General features: G+C 38.3%; 1 protein-coding gene across 2 annotated transcripts in view; it reads left to right on the top strand.

The window, feature by feature from the left end:
• LOC145999131 (AN1-type zinc finger protein 2A-like) overlaps positions 1-15,525 on the top strand; it is a 39,395-nt gene that overhangs the window by 2,709 nt on the left and 21,161 nt on the right. Inside the window, exons 2-6 of one of the 2 annotated variants that reach the window (XR_014443370.1) lie at positions 962-1,004; positions 1,366-1,549; positions 3,098-3,249; positions 7,196-7,367; positions 8,398-8,531. Coding sequence is in view for 1 of the 2 variants with exons in the window: in XM_083136068.1 (XP_082992194.1) it covers positions 962-1,004; positions 1,366-1,549; positions 3,098-3,249; positions 7,196-7,367 (551 nt within the window). In the remaining variant the exon portion in view is untranslated. The remainder of the gene's footprint in view (positions 1-961; positions 1,005-1,365; positions 1,550-3,097; positions 3,250-7,195; positions 7,368-8,397; positions 8,532-15,525) is intronic. The other variant, XM_083136068.1, reaches the window with a different exon arrangement.

Here is a 15,525-nt window from a genome sequence, read left to right as displayed (position 1 = left end):
ACGAAATTGACAATATAGAGGTATTAATTATATTATTTATTAATAATTAAATGTTAATAGTTTCGTCAGAAGCATATAGAACTATGCCTGTATAATATGGGATCCTTTTACTGGTGCTGTATATTCCAAAATGTTCTTACGTTAATTATACTGTATTAGTAATAAACTGATAAAAAATTGTCATACAGATACTACATATAAAATTGATAGAAAAAAATTAGTATAATATTCGTACATTCTACTAGAAGAGAAATCCACGAGCAGATGTTATTGTACAAAATTATCAGTGGTTCAACGGAAAAGCAGGAAGTTTTAAATTTATTGAAATTCAATGTGAACAAAAATAGGTAGGTTACGCACTTAGGCAAAAATAGGTTTGCTTTTGTACTTGCTTCGTTTTTGCAGTAAATTGTGCATTAGTCACGTCAATTGGTAAAAGTATTTTAATGTATAAAAGATGTGAAATTGTGTAATCGATTTTCGTTCTGTATAAGTTGGGGGGGGGGGGGCACTGTTTTGCTTACCGTACCCCTTGTTCACGAATCCTGCAACCGCCAGTGACCAAGTGAGATGTAAATAATGTATCATATTTTTAAAAGCTGATAACTATTCAACCAAGAGCTATTGAGGCTGATGGGAAATTTCTAAAACTAATATTAAAAAAAAGAAGTTCTTCCAAGGGGAGAAGTTTCTTATTCCACAAGAGCTCTAGTAGTAGCGTATGGACAAACTATCATATGCATACATCCTATTATAAAGAAATATTCTTTGTATCGAAAGGAATTGTATGTGTTACATAACTTAAGTATGGTGGTCAAGTAACCTAAGCACTTGGACCATCACAATATGAATACTATCTATCATATGTTGTTTTTTAATACATGTACATACATTCTACATTGGAGTTGATATTTTAGGATGATAGCTGTACTTTGCATTTGATACAATAATTTTGTTTCAGATTTTCTGCCCATGAAGTGTGATGCTTGTGAGGAGGTATTTTGGTAAGTTCATATCATATTTTCATTTGTTATTAATTTTATCATTGCCATTAAGTTTGTACTTGTAATGGAATAATGTTGAAGTAGATAAAAAAAGTCTAGCACCAACTATTTACCAAGAACTAATCTTAAAGAAACTGTCATTCATCACTGAATTACTTACTACACACTAAAATGAGGTAAATATTTGTTTTCTGTAACAATTAAATCATTGCATTTGTAGTTAAATTTAATGAGAGTTGAATAATGCTTTGTAAAACTGCTTATAAGTCGTAAAGAATTTCTTTCAGTTCAGTTAAAAAGAAACTAAACATTTCTCTCTCTCTCTATCTCTCTCTCTCTCTCTCGCTCTCTCTCTATCCAGCCATGAGCATTTTTCCTACCAGAATCACAAGTGCCATTCAGCCTACAAGAAGAACGTCCAAGTGCCTGTGTGCCCACTATGCAACAAGCCAATCCCTGTGAGCAAAGGAGAGCAGCCTGATATAGTTGTTGGGGCGCACATTGATAGTGACTGCCAATCGGATCCAGCCAAGTCTAGAAGAAAGGTAACTAACTTTCTTGTTTGTATATAAATTGTTTGCAGATCAGTGTGAGTATTTTCCATGCTCAAGAATTTGCTGTTCATACATTTTTGGACATAAATGTCATGGTTCAAAAGAAGGGAGGAACAATATTTTTATATATTTATTGTTTGTTATATTTGTACCAAGAATATAGATGGACATGGAAGAGTTGAGGGTAGGGGAAAGTTTCAAATGTCTAGGAAGCATAATTGAGAGAAGTAGAAGAATAGATGAGGAGGTAAATAGAAGAGGACAAATGGGTGGTGGACTCTATCAAAGCATTTGAAGATTAATATGGAACAGGGATGTACCTATGATATGCAAGAAGGCAGTTGCCCTCGCACTGTGCTAAACCTTATCTGCGAAGGGAAATAAACTATATTTGCCCTCCCCCTGTTTTTGGAACCCAATCACTGCCACTGCAAAAAGGTAATATATAACACTTATTATGTGCCAATAATTATGTCTGGAGCAGAGACTTGGACAATGACAGAGAGAGACGAAAGAAAGATGCAGGCAGTGGAGATAATGTTTTTAAGGAATATATTGGGGAAGACTAGAAGGGATAAAATAAGGAATAATGAGAACTGACAGAAAGTGGGTGTGGTGAAGCTTCAGGATAGGATAATCAGGCACAGATGAGATGGTTTGGACACATGAAGAGGATGGATGCAGAAAGACCACCAGTAAGAGCTTACAATGCACAAGGAGTGTGAATAAGACCAAGGGGGAGACCAAGATGTCGGTGGAAAGAGCAGATAGTGGAGAGTGGTAGGGGAAGAGGACAAGATTGGAACATCATGAAAAGTGAGGACCAGATGAAAATAGAGAGACTTGACTTCTATGCCGACCCAGCCAGAGGCAGGAAATGGCGATGGATGATGATGATATTTCATAATGACACATGCTCCATTCTGCAGACATTTATTTCTAATTGGGGGTCATTCCATGTCAAATCAACCAATGGTCAGAACCTTGACATCTCAGAAAATTATATTTTTTTACAGTTATAGTACAAGTAAAGTTGATAAAACTAAAATTTCAAGACACTTAGTTTTTGAGCTATTGTGCCTTTCAAAAAACAAAAAATAAATTGAAATCTTTAAACAGCTGTAGATTAAAAACTGTTTGACCTAGAGAGCTCAAATTTGTATCAATCTCTTCTGTTTATAACTAGCTTTAATTTGAAGTCCAACAAGACTGTACTATTTGAATTTTGTAATTTTGCAAATACTCAGATTTTTTTTTAAAAAAAATAAAGTATGTCCCTTTATTTTTTTACAAAATATATGTTTTAAAGACTTCAATTGACTATTTGTGTGTGAAATTTTATAATGGGACACCAAATTTTGGAATTATAATGTGCATGAAATTTGCTAAATTTGTTAACTTCCGTGTTAAAACTGTCACAGTAAACTGAGTGCTGGAATTTTTAAATCAATTTATATGTCATTAAATGTCTTGCACAAATTATTAGTATTCTTATAAGCATAAAATAGGATGGGTAGCTGCAGCTGTACTTATTTTCAGGTCTTCACCAATAAGTGTTCACTGAAAGGGTGCAAGCAGAAAGAAGTAGTGCCTATTATATGCAATGACTGCCAGAAGACATACTGTATAAGGCATCGACATCCACAAGACCATCAGTGTGCTGGCCCACAGAAAGCTTCTTCAAAGGCTGCGTAAGTGTTCATTCCTCTCAGCTCTTTTGCGCCATGATCTCGCACATGGCTTTCTAGAGCGGTCCCTTGATTTTGTGGTTTTTAGGGGACTCCCGTGAGAAACCTGAAAAATGTAAAAGTTGTAAAACTGTACATGTTGCATCAATATTTGGCATACACAGGAGATGTACTATGTAGAAATTTGAGTGAAAAATACAGGCTTGACCAGGACTTAAACCTTCGTCTCTACTTCTCTTAACATACTGTGTAATTTCTCTACCAACTGACCTACCATGCCAGCCCTGGCTTAGCCTGATTTTTTGCTGTCGCTGATTTACCTTTGTGTAATTCTCTTGTCAGTCATACTGCAATGGGATCTGTTGCCGTCGGAACACTATTGACATTAACATTGTCTGGTTACATTGCGATTTGGCATGTAGGTAGCTTTGATTGATTGATTGGCTTTATTTTACTTTGCTTTTTGTGCCACTTTTGGCAATTTGCGAAGATGGGGATGAGTGATGACTTGATGATATTGATGATTGAACACTCACAAACATCCATGTCCAGGCTGGGATTCAAACCCAGGACCCCTGGTGTCGTAGCACGATGTGCTAACCACTCTGCCACGGGGGCCGGCGTCATGTAGGTAGCAACACATCAAAAAATACAATGCTCATTCATGAAAAATTCATACAACCTGTTCTGTCGCAGATTAGAAAATGCCTTTAGCATCATAGATGTTTGATGAACTCCGCATCTTTGATTTCTCCATTCAATCTTGACAACCAGGACAATAACAACAGCTGCTTATTCCAGTGACATTTTGGATATTTGGATAGTATATTTGATGGCAGTGAAATATACATTCACAACGGCATGCTGGTGTGAAAGGGGCTTAAGCATTGACATAAAATGGCTTGAGTTCGTCTGGTTTTGGTCCGTTCAGAAATTTTGCCACATCAGACTACTTAAAAATATGATTATCCTTTATTGATTGGCCATTGTGTTCATACATTAAGAAATGTTACGAAAATCAATGCAAATGTATCATATGGCCTTTATGTAGATACATTACTGTGAGTGGTGGCCGCGGTGGCTCATTCGGTAACGCGTCTGACTACCATGCTAAAGGTCCCGGGTTCGATCCCCGGCCGGTTCAAATCCGGGAACTTTTCTAACGTTGGAAGCGGCCCCGGCGCCCACCCAGCGTCGAATAACATGGGTACCTGGGGGAAACCCTGGGGGGTAAAGGCGGTCAGGGGCATGATGCTGATCACACCACCCCACTCACGACCGGATCAAGAAAGTGTGGGGCGTTACCCCCACACCCCCTATACGCCTTCATGGCGTGGTGCTATGCACAGGGGAGCACTTTACTTTTTTTTACTTTACATTACTGTGAGTGACTGCTACAATATTGAAAAAAACAGTAGACCAGCCTCCAGAATTAGCTATAAGTAGATGACGGGGCAAATATATTTTTTAAGTTGTGAAATAAAGTAAATTTATTATTTTATGTAGGTCTGAGCCTGAGTCTTACCACTTTCAACGGCTACTCATACCTAGACCAGATTTTAAAGGGATTCCTTTTTTATTTTTCAACACAGATCGTGGAATAAATAACAACAGTATTGATAATTATCTTCCACCAACAAGATTACATGGTTTTGATTTCCCTTTTTCAGCCCACATTCCCTTTTTTTCCCTTTTTTAAATACATTTTCCTTTCTGATCCCTTATTGACTAGTTTTTCAGCCTACATTCCCTTTTTAAGAAACATCGTCCTTGGTACCTTTATTGACAAGAAATTAAATATTTTATACAACTGTATTTTTCCTACACAAAACATTCAGCAGTTGTCTCTTGGGTCCATGAGTGATGAGTGTACGTTGCAGCGATTTTTGCAATATGATCTGGGCTTAAGCAGTAAAGAACACATTGTAAGCAGCATGCCTATTAAGTTGAAAGTGTATGTAATCTGCTATATTTAGGCTTGTGAAGTTTATTTAGAATAGTTTTTACTTTACTGTGTGACAGTGACGACAGTATTGAGTATCAGTGAAATGTGAAAGCCATGTATAGTCACGGACACTTCTGCATTGTAGCAATTCCATTGAAAGTAAATCAGGCCATTACAACCCAGAATTGTCTGTAACTGTACAAGTGGCAGCAAGCTATGGAATGTGGTAAGTTGTTTCAAGGAAGATTTGATCAAAAGAGATGGTAAGATTATTCGCCGTACTTTATCTTCAAAAAATGAAATGAAATAGGATTATAGTTTACCATATGAATTTTATATATATTGTGCTTTCAATTAAAATAATATTTTTAGTGGAGTGCACAAATAAACTATAGTTCCTTTTTCATTTCCTTTTTTGGCAATAATTTCCCCTTTTTTGCCCTTTTTAGAGTAAAATTTTTCCCTTTAAAATCCGGTCTCTACTCATACCAGTGCCGATACTCTTAATCAATTTGTCTCTTTTTCCTTAAAAATATTTAACAATTTAATCAGAATATTTAAATACCTCTGATGTAATCACAAAACACAGTTTTTCTGTGCAGTATTAGTGCCAAATCAATAGAACTTTGAATTTTGCATTATTTCCTTGGTAATTAACCTCTGGAAAAGCATTGAGTGCCATTTTTGTGGACCTGGGGTGGCTACTCACCGGGAATTCTTATGCAAATATTTTTTTTCGTAAATTAGTAAATCCCGTAAAATTTGTGACTTGTGTTTGCAGATGTATTTTGAGTTTGATTATGTAAAATGGCAAATATGAATTCCACATTTTTAATTAAATATTTTAAATATATATATACCATTTAATTGAATTGAATTAAAATTTTTAGATACATTGGAATCACGGACCCTTTATATTGTTAATATACAGTGCATTTGTTTTGTCTCCGGGCCGAGATAGCACGTGAACAACTTTGGACAACTCGTATAACACAGGTTAGTACTCGTTATGCAATATAAATATAATTGTCTACATGGTAAAGATATATGCGTAAATAAGCGAGACGTTACGGGACGAAAATCCCGCCATCTGCACCATGTCACGCGCTATCTCAGCCCAGAGCCAAAACAACACACTGTATATTTGTGTGTATGTGTGTCGGTGGTGAGAGGCTTAATTCGTAATGTTGAAATACAGAAATCATCTGCTTGTACCTTTGAAATTTTGGAAAGTTCATCTTTAAAACCGGGAATTGTACTTGAATTGAATCTTGGTACAAGAGTGGCTGCCCTGGGATCCCGTCGAAGACCAACCTGCCAGAAAAGTATTGGTAAACAAAATGCAACCTCTACTATGACCTCTTTATCAGCTCAGCCCTAGGCATATGAGATTTTAATTTTTTTTTTATGAATTTCACCACATTTTAAGCATATTCTGTGAAAATCATACATTTTATGCTCTTTGAGTTTAGCATGCTCAGTAGCATTCTGGCAAAAGTAATATTTTATGTATATTCTTATCACAATTGATATACATAGTGAAGTTGCAGGTTGCTATTTCAGAGCCATTTTCCACGTAACGATTTTCCAACATTAAAAAAAATCCTGACCCTAAGGTCTTGTGAGAACAGAAATTGCTTGGGATGTAATTCTGTTGGCAAGTTTGATTGTGATTGAGTTTCAGTAAATCATTGTAAATAATAGGAATAGTTCTTGGTTGGCTGCCTCTAATTTTCTCCTGTATTTTATTAGTTGTGTCCATGTTTTGTTTTTAGTCATGGACTCAGAAGATGATGAATTAACCATCACCATATGTCAGGCTTTAAAACTACAAAGGGAATATTCACTCTTGATTATGCTAATTTAATATCTGCTCACCTGAAGATATTTTGTAATTGAATGAAGCTCTGTGGTGCATGTATTGTAATATGGTGTGAATAAATGTGTGTTTTCAGGAATAGTTTTTAAAAACTCGTATTTATTTAGTAATATGCCTCATTTCAGTGAGGCAGCAGTGTCTCGTCAGAAACAGACTGTAGGTCACGCAGCAAAAGTTCCATCCAGTAAGACTGCTCCTCCAGGAGCTAAATTCAGAGGAGCAACTTCTAAAACCTCTGTCCAACCGCAGGCGACCGCAATTCAGGCAGCGACAAGGGTTGCTGTACAAGGAAATATGGTAAAGTTAACACCTACCTCACATTTCAATTGCTCATAGTATGTCAGTTATCTGCATTTTTATTTTCCTGTTAAAATTTTAAAATCCTGTTAGTGTAACATACTCTCTTCGGACTAAGGTTTTATGAGTCTCGTTTATTGGAAATCTTGAAAGGTCTGAATCACCTGATCAAAGAAAAATTTGACAAGTTTAACATATTACCAAAAAGTGACAGTGTGTATGGCAAGAAAAAGAAATCGATAGACCAGCGATTTTGCCATCACAAGGATAATGATTTTCTTTCCATAGGAAGTTGTAGGGTATATTAGATATACGAAACAAGTGTGATGTAGATGTATTTTCTCGGAATTATAGTCTAAATGTAATCAGACACGAGAGCAACAGTGTGAACATAGTGTGTGTGCGTGTGTGTGTGTCTGTGTGTGCGTGCAAAAAGACTATGAGATATTTCTTCAACTCCTAACTGTACAAATAAGTGTACATTAATTAAATCAATTAGCATGCAAGGGGTACGTAGTCAATTGTCTCCAATACCACTTTTGACGTGCATAAAACATCTTGATGTTGTGATAAATGCATATTGAAATTGTTTAGTGTGTTCTCCATCATAGCATGAAATATAACTCTGCCCATGGAAAACATAATTCCAGTTAGAGCTATTGTGATTTGAAACTGGCACTGAACTAAAATTATTACAAAAATAGTAATAAATGAATCCTAACAACACAGATACGTGACTGATCAGAAGAGTCAGTGAAAGTTAGAACAGCAAGTTTTTTTGTTGATTTTAAATAAATAAAAGAATGTACGTTCACTTGTTAAGATGTTTGATGGTACAACGTGTTCACATTACTTCATTCTTTGTATCAACATACAAAATCTAATATCTCGGGAGTATTTTCAGCCCATATTCATATCATAGCATTCAGTAAAAACAACTCATTCAGCATATTTATCTAATCATTATCTTAATTATATGATTATGTAATTATCATCTGTCTCCTTTTTTTTTCTTTTTCGATTCTTGTAGCCTTCCGATCGTCTTCACTACTTTCATATAATTCCTGAAAAACGAGAATATTCAATTGTGTGTGTGTTGTTATAAAAGCACTTTATCTTGACTTCGTACCATACAAGAAAAGTTCAAAATTTAGTTTGCAAAAGGTAAATATAATATGTATTGTCTATGTGTGTGTGTGTTCTTTTATTCACATTTATGAAGCACTGAGCATGCATGATTTCCTCCCCAAGCACTTTAAGACAAAGTCAGTTACACTTTTGATCTTTGCATTAATCATATGCTTGAATGTACACTCATGCTCATAAATTAAGGATAATGCAGGAAAATGTGGAACCGTGTACAAATAAAACGTTGGTGTGCATTTTGTAGTGTGAAATCACGTTCGGGTACCATACCAAACAATCTGCAGTGACTGTGTCCTTGGGCAGGTGTCTGGTGGCACTGTAAGCAGACCAATGACTCACAGTTGCGACTCGGCTGGCTAGAGTTCGGTGCCGAGGGGACGTGTGCAGTTGTTTTCAGACGTGCTAATGGTGACTGTGTGTTGGGATTGACGCAATGAACACATCTTGATGACATAATGAGGGGCAGGATAATAGAGTGACTAGAGGCGGACCAAACATAGCAGAGGGTGTCACGGGAGCTTCAAGTGCCACAAAGTGTCATCTCACGATTATACCAACGATTCCATGAGACAGGCAACGTGTCACGGTGTTACACCAGTGGACGTTAAAACGGTGTACAACACCATGAGAAGACAGGCATCACATCAGTGCCCGTAGATGCCGACGGAGTACTCCAGGGGACCTTGTCACTGCTGCCACTGGAACAGTTGTTTCCAGACACACTGTGTATAGACAACTCAATAGGGATGGTTTATTCGCCCAGAGGCCTGCAATTTGCATTCCACTGACCAATATGCACAGAGGAGCCCGTAACGCCTGGTGTTGAGAACACCATCCATGAACAATGGACCAGTGGTCCCATGTTCTTGTCACAGACGAGTCCCGGTTTCGTCTCAACAGTGATTCTCATCGTGTAATCATCTGCTGTGAACCAGGAACCAGATACCTTCCCGCTGACATCCTTGAAAGGGACCAGTATGGAGGTTATGGTGTGGGGCAGCATAATCTTGGGTTCATGTACACTTCTGCATGTCTTCGACAGAGGCACTGTAACAGGTCAGGTGTACCGAGATGTCATTCTGCATGCCTATGTAGTCTTCTCAGGGGTGCAGTGGGTCCCACGTTCCTACTGATGGATGACAATGCATGGCCACACCGAACTGCTATCGTGGAGGAGTACCTTGAAACGGAAGACATCAGGCGAATGGAGTGGCCTGCCTATTCCCCCAATGTCAATCCCATTGAGCACGCCTCGGCCAACGTGTCTGTGCAGATTACAAAACTGGACTTATTTTTTTAAAAAAGTATTTAAAAGGTAATAACAATTCATATGAATTACAAACAAACAGGTATTTATCTTCATCTAAACTACAAAATTGGACTAATTTTTTTAAAGAATTTAAAATATAATGACCATTCACATGAATTACAAAAGAAACTTACCTTTCTACGAACGTTGGTTCTCATTTAAACAAGAACTGTTATCTGCTCAGGAATTTTGTAATTATTTTTTCATTGAAGCCCTCTATGTTTCCAATGTATTCTTTCTCTATTGTAAGCACTGCCAAGGCATTGAGTCTGTCTTGTCCCATTGCATTTCTTAAGCAGGGTTTAATATGCTTCAATGTGCTGAAACATCGTTCAGATTCAGCTGTTGCCACTGGAGTTGTTAAAACTATGTTTGTCATTTTTACTGTTTCTGAAAAGGTATCCTCTAAATCATTTTCAATTAAAAACGAATGCAATGTACTGATAGAGTTTATGTTTTTAAACTCTTCACTACAATAAAGAACACGAAGTTCACTCTTTAGTTTTCCCTCTTCTATGAAGGGATAATATTTGGCACAATTCTTACACGAATCATCGAGAAAATCAGACTTCCTCCAGTCATTGAATTTTGCAGGGTCATCTAAATTGAAACACTCCAAATGTTCAGTTGCCCCAAATCTCTCTTCGGCTTGATAAATAATTATATCGAAGCACTCAATAGTGCATGCTGTTTTGTTAACACTGCTTTTTCTTTTCTTCGAGATGTTACACAGAACAGAATTATCATCTGAAGAGTTAGCCAGTTTATTCCTAATATCACTGATGTCAGCAACAAATTTGCGAAGATGTTCCTTTACGTGTAACATTGTTGTAATTTTATTCTGCAAAATATTGTAAATTATTTCGACGAAGGGCATTATCCTGTTAGACACCCAAGAAAAAATGAATTCCTCATCTTCAAGGAAATGTATTAGTCCAGTTGCTTCCCTAATTGACACAGAATCCCATGAGCCATCTTGCTGAATAATTTCCAAACACTCTATCAGGGCTTCCTTGCACTGGAAAACAGACGACACTACCCTACTCTGGAAATTCCATCTTGTTTGGCATGTTCGCGGTAACCGTCGATGACATACCTCCTGCAGTAAATCTGTTTTCTTACTAGATGAAGAGAAGAACGAAGAGAATGCAGATAAATTGACAAAGAAAATTCTGATAGCTGTGATGGTAGAGCATACTTGTTGCATTATGAGATTGAGTTGGTGTGCACGATAATGCACAAAATAAGCACACGGATAAACATCTCTTACAAATTTCTGGACTCAAAGCCGTACCCCTCGGAATGCAGATCCACCATCATACGTTTGAGAAACTAATTTAGCTTTTAGTTTGTACTGCATCTAATATACATTGGGATATCCCTGATGCAGATCTGTCAGTCAGTTGCACGAAACTATGAAAATGCTCTACTATTTGAGAGCACTGAACAAAACGAATCACAATAACCAATTGTGTCTTATTGGAAATGTCGCTGGTTTCATCAGCTTGTACAGACACAAACATAGCTTTGTTTACATCCTCCTGGAGGGCCTCACTGTAAACCTGGTACATACAGTGTAACAACTTATTTTGTATCACGGCTGATGTGTATTTATTTACTTTGGATTCCTCTAAATGTTCATGCAAACTGTTATCTAGCTTAGCAATCTCATTTACTAAATCTAGGAAGATGCCTCTGTTTAAAGATTGTTCTCTTTCGTTATGTCCTCGTGGAGCAAGTTCATGTCGACCACAGAATTTTAAGCAATCAATAATTCTATTTAATATATGCCTATTTTTTCGGACTAATTCATTGTGCCTTGTAATTGACAGTCTATATCCTTCATCGATTTGTGTTCGAACATCAACCTTTCTAAACAAACTCAATTTTAACGAGTTTCCAATGTGCGAAGAACTAGTTTCATGTGACTTAATTCTTTCAGAAAGATGTTTGAGATCACTTATACCATGAACTGTCCATGAAGCATCACCACCAAACAAAAGAGTTTTTTCTTGATCTCGCTAGCTGTTGTACCAGTCTGCATTGAAAGAGTGTGATTGTGATTTGTGTTTTTGTATTAATGTAACATTCGGATGGTCAGCACCTAATTGTTTAACAACAAGTTTTTCTTGGTCACTCAATGTCTGAAATGGTGTTGCCAACAAGAAATCCACTTTGTTCATAGCGAATAAAAGCCACCACAATGCTACACTACAACACGCGGGATCGAACGAACGCGACGCGACGGAACTAGCCCCGAATCAACACCCAAACCCATTGCACTCCCCCCTTCGCTCTCTCTGCTAGCATGTGACCTTCACTGTAGCGTAGACCACGCCTTCCTCTGCGACGAGCCCTGAGACCGATAACTGACATCAATGCCGCTAGGAGCGCTGTCGTATCCATTGCAGCAGACGATGAACTTACGTGGATAAAAATCGCCTTTTAAACGATTGTGTGATAGTTATGTATTATGGTGATAGAAAATTACGTCAATACGTCCATTTTTCTGTAGGGGCTAAGCCCCGGAAGCCCCAAGACAAGAATGGAACATCATACCCCAACAGCTGCTCCACAACATGATCCAGAGTATGCCAACCCATTCTACTGAGGGCCTCCCCGATGGTGCAGTGGTAGCGTTGTTGCCTTGTAATCAAGGGGTCCCGGGTTCGATACCCGGTGGAGGCTCAAGTGGTTCGGATCCCACTTTAAACTGTAGGTCCAGTCCCGATTAGCCTTACTGTGCGTTAAGTGGACTTAAAACAACAAATCAATCAACAATCAATGAACCGTTCTACTGCATGTGACAATATGCATGGGCATCACATACCATATTCAATCCTGTGTACATGCTCAAAAACCAGTGGGAGAGCAACTTACCATTCCCCTGGCGTTGTATCATATGTGTCCTTTGGCTTCGTTCGCACGTTTTCGGCAATAAACGGAGCATATGGATGTGTTTCTTGTGTGTTCCACATGTGTCTATGCTATGTAAACTAGTTTGGTGCAGTGCCGCTCCTAAAGCTCCAATTATCCTTAATTTATGAACATGAGTGTAAATGCTGTGTATGTTTGCATGGTAGAAATTGGTTTTGTGCTGCATATTGTACTATATGTGTATGAATAATACATTATTTTTACTTTTAAAATGTACAAAATATATATATATTTTTTATGCATTTTCTGTTAAATCTGAATAAACCTTTTCATTAATTTAAAATTAAACTCCGTGGTGCAAGAGCCATTCGAGGTCCTATCGGTTTTTGATTGGGTGATGCATGGTCATTACACCGAGCCCCATCACTGTTGCTTCTTCTTTTCAAGTAGCTTACCGGTCGGTACTGAAATTTTGATGGCTTGCACCAGGAATTGAACCCAGGACCACTCATATCAAAGATGAGAGCTATACCAGCATGGCTACATGAAATCCCTGAACTTATACTTACTAACTAAAAATATACTTTGAAGATGCTACCTATGTCCCAAAAGTAGTATTGGAGACTGCCTTAACGACCGATTACAAATGCCTAGCTGAAGTACTTGATGTTTATTGAGCTTAAAACATATCAGCACAATCTATGCCAAGAGTTTCTTAAGTAGCACTTTAAAAACAAAAATAGCAAATGCCTTTTTTTTAATGTTAGTTTGACAATTCAGCACAATATACTACACAGTCTTTAAAATGAACCGAACTCCTCATGAGAAAGAGAGTACAGGCGGATATATATACGGCAGCAGGAGGCTTCTCAGATCATTCGCTGATAAAATGACAGACAGGAAAGGCTCAGCATGTTTGAAAGGTGGACCATAGTAGGATGCTCCATAGGAGGCATGAGTATACGTAGCATAGCTGATGCGTGACAGGTCCCTAAATCAACTGTAGCCTTTGTCATCAAGAAGTGGAAGGAAAAGGGACACTGCAGCAATGCACCACGAAGTAGAAGACCCACGAAATTGGACGACAGGGACAGGAGAGTGCTGAAGAGGGAGATTGGAAGAACATGACCCGTCCGATGCATCCGATTGCAGAAGAGTTTCAAAGTGCAACCAATTTGACTGTTTCGACCAAGACACTTCGCAAGGAGGCCCATGGTCGAGCCGCTGCCCACAATCCCCTGATAACAAAAAAATAATAAATGGCAGAGACTACGCTCGTGTAAAGAGCGAAGAAACTGGACGGTGGAGCAATAGCGGAAGGTCCTATGGAGCGATGAATCACGCTTCACAGTTTCGAGGTGTGGGTATGGCGATTACCCAGAGAATATCTGTTACCTGAGTGTGTAGTGCCTACAGTGAAATATGTTTGTGGCGGCATCATGTTCTGGGGTTGTTTCAGCTGTCATGGTGTGGGTCCACTGGTACCAGTGTATGGCCACATGACGTCTGCATCCTACCGAGATATTCTCGACAACTCCATGCTCACCACGTTGTGGCGTTTCTATGGAAACGAAGAGTGTGTCTTCCAGGACGATAATGCGACTTGTCATGTTTCCAGGGCTACCATGGAGTGGTATGCAGAAAATATTGTCAACCGACTGGATTGGCCTAACCTCAACCCTATCGAATATCTATGGGATGAACTGGAGCGCCGATTGAGGTCGCGATCACCTTGCCCTTCTACACTTCCAGGGTTGGTGACTGTACTGCAGGAGGAATAGCATAATATTCCACTCGGTGTACTACACGACCTTGTGGCCAGTTTACCACAAGTGGCTGCTGTTATCGCTGCCAAAGGCAAGAAAACTAGTAGTATCCGCTGTCATGTGGTGTCCAATGACTTTCTTCCACATAGTGTATAAGTGTGTAGGGCATTATTATTTGAAAATAGATCCAACAGTAACATTATCACAAAGCTTCATACAGCTTCTACATATGCCTGGAAATCTGGGAAAATTTGGATCAATCAGGGACATCAACCTATATATGACCATTAAAAGATCTTGATATATTAGATTTGGATGTTCATGCAGTGTTATAGATTTTTCACTAATTTAAGGACACCAGATTGCTGTAGCAGATGTTTATTATCCATTAGATATTTGCAAACTATTGCAGCTGTAACCTGTGGCCATATTTATACTTGAGAAAATAAAGGGTTATTCTAAAGGAACTCCCTGGTTTTGTGATTTTATTGTGGGAAACTTATGGAGCATATGGTCATTATATGAGTGTGCATCTGTACCTGAAATCCACAAGTTTTTATTTGAATAGTCCCGGACACCATTGATTCCACACTTCGCCGTTAGGAATGCAAAATACAATATGGCGACAACTGGATAGATTCAAGTAATGCAACAATTGCGAGCAGTATGGCTTCATTCGTAGATATTGTGAACAAGTCTCCAGACAGTTGAAGCTCTCGACTTGCCAGATTTGTTGATTTCCATGGGCTTCATTGGAAAGCTTTGCAGACCTGGTCTACAGTCTCGTTCAACACTGATGGTTGGTCACTGGATTTCCCTTTTCACAGACATTCCATACCCACAAAATATTTGTACCAATGACGAATGTTTTTCTCCGTTGGTGCCTCTTTCTGATTTTTCGCTCTCCACTGTTGTCGTATGGTTGAAACTGAATTTGTTCAGTGGAAATTGCAGGACATTGTCTTCTCCTCTCCAGATGCCGACAAGTTGCATTGCACGCTGCTAGCAGCGAATTATCGAACCAGCGATGTGTGGGACTATTCGAATAAAACCTTGTGGA

Source organism: Lepisma saccharinum, chromosome 1 (genome assembly GCF_977018435.1).
Source record: "Lepisma saccharinum chromosome 1, izLepSacc3.1, whole genome shotgun sequence".
NCBI lineage: Eukaryota > Metazoa > Arthropoda > Insecta > Zygentoma > Lepismatidae > Lepisma > Lepisma saccharinum.
The sequence above is the reverse complement of the archived record's forward strand: the minus strand, read 5'-3'. Positions and strand labels throughout refer to the sequence as shown.